This window comes from Penaeus chinensis, chromosome 41 (assembly GCF_019202785.1).
Source record: "Penaeus chinensis breed Huanghai No. 1 chromosome 41, ASM1920278v2, whole genome shotgun sequence".
NCBI lineage: Eukaryota > Metazoa > Arthropoda > Malacostraca > Decapoda > Penaeidae > Penaeus > Penaeus chinensis.
This window is the reverse complement of record NC_061859.1, coordinates 25,745,077-25,750,076: the sequence shown is the minus strand read 5'-3', so window position 1 is coordinate 25,750,076 and position 5,000 is coordinate 25,745,077. Positions and strand designations below refer to the sequence as shown.

General features: G+C 45.7%; 1 protein-coding gene across 1 annotated transcript in view; it reads right to left on the bottom strand.

Annotated features, from left to right (window-relative positions):
* The window catches only part of LOC125047590 (Down syndrome cell adhesion molecule-like protein Dscam2), a 14,831-nt gene that overhangs the window by 9,359 nt on the left and 472 nt on the right, over nucleotides 1-5,000 (bottom strand). Inside the window, exons 2-12 of the mRNA XM_047645868.1 lie at nucleotides 4,375-4,482; nucleotides 3,904-4,083; nucleotides 3,578-3,763; nucleotides 3,135-3,272; nucleotides 2,628-2,786; nucleotides 2,330-2,479; nucleotides 1,894-2,024; nucleotides 1,666-1,752; nucleotides 1,255-1,516; nucleotides 931-1,113; nucleotides 1-93 (exon numbers count right to left, since the gene is read on the bottom strand). The exon at nucleotides 1-93 is cut by the window's left edge and continues 93 nt beyond it. Of these exons, the coding sequence (XP_047501824.1) occupies nucleotides 1-93; nucleotides 931-1,113; nucleotides 1,255-1,516; nucleotides 1,666-1,752; nucleotides 1,894-2,024; nucleotides 2,330-2,479; nucleotides 2,628-2,786; nucleotides 3,135-3,272; nucleotides 3,578-3,763; nucleotides 3,904-4,083; nucleotides 4,375-4,482 (1,677 nt within the window). The remainder of the gene's footprint in view (nucleotides 94-930; nucleotides 1,114-1,254; nucleotides 1,517-1,665; nucleotides 1,753-1,893; nucleotides 2,025-2,329; nucleotides 2,480-2,627; nucleotides 2,787-3,134; nucleotides 3,273-3,577; nucleotides 3,764-3,903; nucleotides 4,084-4,374; nucleotides 4,483-5,000) is intronic.

Genomic DNA, 5,000 nt, shown 5'->3' with positions numbered 1-5,000 from the left:
AGGGAAGGCCGCGCACCGCCGCGCTCTCCACGCCCGGGTCCACCTCCGTTTCCACCCACTCGCCCGCACGCCCACGGTGGTGCACGGTGTAACCTGCAGCAGCAAATGTGTCACGTCAGCGTGTCACAAAGTCCCTCTTTAAGATTAAGAGAGTAAGGAGACGAATCGGACGGAGCAAAGGAAAATGCATGTATCTTGTTGACTGCGGATTTCTGTGTGAACTTCAGACTAACAAGGACCAACAAAATACTGTATATGTGGTGAAGCAATTCAAGGATAACCGAGACATACACACAGTAGTGTAGAACTACACAGCTTGGAACATGTATCTTCTACAAAATGGTTTAATTACACTTATGTCTCAACCCCGCTTTTGCTTCTGTCTATGAACAGAATCATATTATCCGGGCCAAGAGACTCATTATATATATATATATATATATATATATATATATATATATATATATATATATATAATATATATATATATATATATATATATATATATATATATATATAATATATGTATGTATGTATGTATGTATGTATGTATGTATGTTTGTATATACATATATATACACACACATATACACACACGTGTGTGTGTTTGTGTGTTTGTGTGTGTGAGTAGTATTGGTATGGCAGTGAAGAGTTCATTTGAACAAATGTATAGAAAATATGAAAGAGAATGAATAACTTGCGTTGTGAAGTTATTCATTTTCGTTCATACATTCTTCTTTTAGTGTAGTATTTGAAATCGTTGTATAAATGATAGCAGTAGTGGTATTCATAGTAAAGGTAGACATAGTAGTGGTGGCAGCAGGCAGTAACAGCGGCATTGATTTCAGTATTAGCAGAAGCGGCTGTCGAGATTATTATCAACACAGACGCACGGCAGCAAGAGGAGAAAGAGGCTCCGCCCTTGCTCACCTAGGATGGGCGCTCCGCCGTCTCCCGTGGGCACGATGGTCAGGTTCAGGGCATCGTGGGTGGCGTAAGCGAGGGAGAGAGTGGGCGGCGGGGGCATCGTGACGACGATGACGTGATGCGTGAGGCTGTCCACGCCCATCGTGTTGCTCACTTTGCAGGTGTAGTTGGCTGTCTCTCGTACACCTTGTGAGTGGAGGCAGTCGGTTTTACTTCTAGCTTTGGTGAAGATGTGCATTTTTGTTCTTTCATCTATATTTCATAAACATGCACATGCTATACTTAAATCCAAGTTGTCGTTATGTAAAGCTGTTGGGCCTCACTCACCCGTCAAATGCAGGTCCCCGCCAGGCAGCAGTTGCGTGAACTGGCCGGAGGTGATGGTCTGGCCTCCTCGCGACCACACGATGGAGGGCGCGGGCTTTCCACGCCCACGGCAGCCTAGGGTAACGCCAGCCCCTGCGCCCACACGCCAGGTCCGTCCGCCTCCCAGAGCTACGGGTGCGTGTGTCGCTGTGGGCTTGAGCAAAGCTGTGAGTCGAGGTGACGGGTTACCTTCACCGGCGGCCGTGGTGGCTGTCACCCACACCTGAAGAAAATGCAGAAAGTGAACTCAGAGGCAAAGAGGTGCTAAGGCACCTTTATAAAAATACCTTGTTGTAGACATGACTATATTGCAAACATGAGAATTCCGTTTAATGCTGTAAGTTAATTTCAGAAAAAAACACCTGGCCTCACCTCGATTCTAGAGGAAGGAGCAAGGTCCCTGAGCTCCCTCCACGTGGACTCCGAGCCAGCTGCGCCCACGACGTCACGATCCCTCACCTGGACGTAAGAAATGACTCGATACTTTGATGGCAAACGTGCATCCTCTTTACCTTCGACTTTATCCTACATTTTTGTTTACATTCACCTCTATTTACACCCACTTCCTCATATTCTCGCTTTTGTCAACCTATTACTAACCTGGTCGTCCTTGACGGAGTATACCGTATAATGAAGGATATTCCCTGTAGGAGGCTGAGGCGGAACCCATGTTACCAGCACCTTCCTCGGGCCAGTCACCGTCACCTGCACCTTTCCAGGGGCGCCTGGTACTGCAAGAAGACAATTACCTATTATTACATTTTGTTCTTATTGATAATTATTCATTCAGACAAAGTCTGACCACTGCCGGTATTTTCTTTCTGATATTGTGGCTTAAATGGTAATAATTCCAATAAAAAAGTTGAAAATAAATCTGATTTAAGCTGATACTTAATTTTGTATTCTAAGGAACACAGACACCGAAAATATAGTTTATTCATCATATAAAGTCATAAAAGTGTTACGTGCGTTTTCTACGTGAAAGGTTATCGACGCACCGGAATTTGATGAAGGAAACTTAAAAGAGAAAACGTACTATCATCCTCCGTGACGCAGAAAACGGGTTTGTTGGAGGGACTATAGCCAACGTTATTGAAGGCCTTGACTCGCACGCTGATGTTAGTGGCTGGCGGGAGCGAGTCTAGGTTCTTTTCCAGGTTGGTTGTGTTGACTTCCCATTTTGTGCCTGTAGGAAAGAAAAGAATACCAATATATAACGAATCCAAGTGAGTATCAGTCCGGGACCACGATATGCTTTTACTTTTAATAGGGAAATTATATAAGTTGATACTGGACGTCATAGCATATTAACACTTATCCCATGAAGAACATACTGTCTGAAGGGTGGTGCGTGTGCGTGGTGGGCGTCGCGACGATCGTATAGCCAGCAACAGGAGTCTGGCTGCAGTGCGTGGGCGGCTGCGACCACCACACCCTCACCACTCCACGCCCTGACCCTCGGCATGACACTCCAGCAGGAGGACAGGAGGGCGCTGAGAAGGAAAATAAAGAGAGAAGTCATAAACAATATAAAAAAGCGCATCTACGTAAAAGCCGATTCTGTACGATCATTACTTATAGGGCAAAAGTCTGATTGGGCTTGATAAGAAGGCCCATGAACAGCGGTTTTGGATTCTCTGACAATCAATAATCCCAATTAAAGAAGATTTCCACTTCCTTACTAACGTAAATCACATTTACCTACATAATGAACACATCCAGATTCTATCTTCCCTTTAGTATACAGCACGAGAATCATCCAGTAAAAAACCCACCCACTACCTTCCCCTTTTCACCCACAAACTACGGACTGACTGACGGCCGTGCGCCTCTCCCCTCACCGTCATGGCTCGTAGAATCCACGATCCTGGGCGTGGACAGCGGCCCCGGACCCGCGCGCGTGAAGGCCCGCACGGCGACCTCGTACAGGGTGGCCGGGATCAGCCCCCGCACCTGGTACTGCTCGAAGCCGTCGGCGTCTGAGGGAGGCATGCTCTTAGGGGGGCGTAGGATACCATGGATGGATTATGTTTCTCTTTATAAAAGTCATGAAAGGTGTCTTTCTCTCTCTCTCTCTCTCTCTCTCTCTCTCTCTCTGTACACACACACACACACACACTCACATATGTGTATATATATATATATATATATATATATATATTTATATATATATATTTATATATATATATATATATATATATATATATATATATATATATATATATGTATATGAATGTGCACTCCACTTAAGGGGTAGGTATCTGCCTGCAATGTTTGACAGTACCTTTCGGCACCGAGGCCGGCCTGGTGATGAAGGTGAGGTGGCCTTGCAGGTTCTGGCGGCGGATGGCGATGGTGTAGCCTCTGAGGGTGCCGTGCAGGAGGTTGGGCGACGGGGGGCGCCAGGTCACTATCAAGGATCGAGGTCCTCCTGCAGCCAACCTCACGTCTCGCGGTGCCCCCGACGGAGCTGAGGAAGCAAGGAGGACGATCAGAATCACGCTAAAAGGCAATGGCTGTGTAGGTTCACACACACACACACACACACACACACACACACACACACACACACACACACACACACACACACACACACACTCACTCACTCACCTTCCTCCAGCGTGGTGAAGACGTGCATGTGTGACGGCTGCGACACCCCCAGATCGTTGTGCGCCATCAACCTGACGGCATAGGCCTGGTAGGGCGTGAGGCCGGAGAGGACATGCGAAGACGCCCACTGGCCCACGCTCACGTTGCGCCCATGCACCGCCCACGATTCCTCCTCCGCGGCTGTTCAATGATAAGAGCGAGAAGGTATTTTGCAGATGCACCTTTGCAATCCACTGTTTCAATATTTTGAGTTTAATGAGATTGCACATGTACGACAGTAATATTTTTTTTGACGTATACCAGAAACCCATTACTTTGACACGTGCGTTATAATGAGGTTATGTATGCAGGCTGAAGGATCCTTCTTAATGGACATCTTAGCAATCCACTTAATTCAGAGGTCCATCACGTATGCTGAAGAGAGCAAAGCCGGACCCAGGAAGGGACCAAAACTCCAGTGCTGACGCTTACCTCGATACTGTATGGTGACGGCAGCTGGCTGAGGCAGAGACCAGGATATCCTTGCTGAGCGGCTTGTCACGTCCGTCACCGACACTCCCGAGGGCGCCGTAGGAGGTTCTGCGACAGGGGAGGAGGAAGAAGATGAATTGGCACATAGCTTAGTCTGCATTGTTTTCTTTGGAAATATAGGGTGTAAGAAGTAGTGTAAATTATATTTTCTTATATATATATGTATATATATGTATATATATAAATACATACATATATATATATATATATATATATATATATATATATTTTTTTTTTTTTTTTTTTTTTTTTTTTTTTTTTACTATATTCATACACAAACAAATACAGCCCTTTGTCTGTCTTTCTGTTTCTGTTCGTCAGTCTGTCTCTGTTTGTCTGTTTGTCTCTCTCTGTCTATGTGCCTCTCTCTCTCTCTCTCTCTCTCTCTCTCTCTCTCTCTCTCTCTCTCTCTCTCTCTCTCTCTCTCTCTCTCTCTCTCTCTCTCTCTATCTCTTTCTGTCTGTCTGTTTTACCTGATCTCTCCCCACTCCTTTCCCCCCCATTACTAACTTCTCCTTACTTCCCTCCTCTTTTCTCCCTCCCTCCATAACCCATCCTACTCCTCC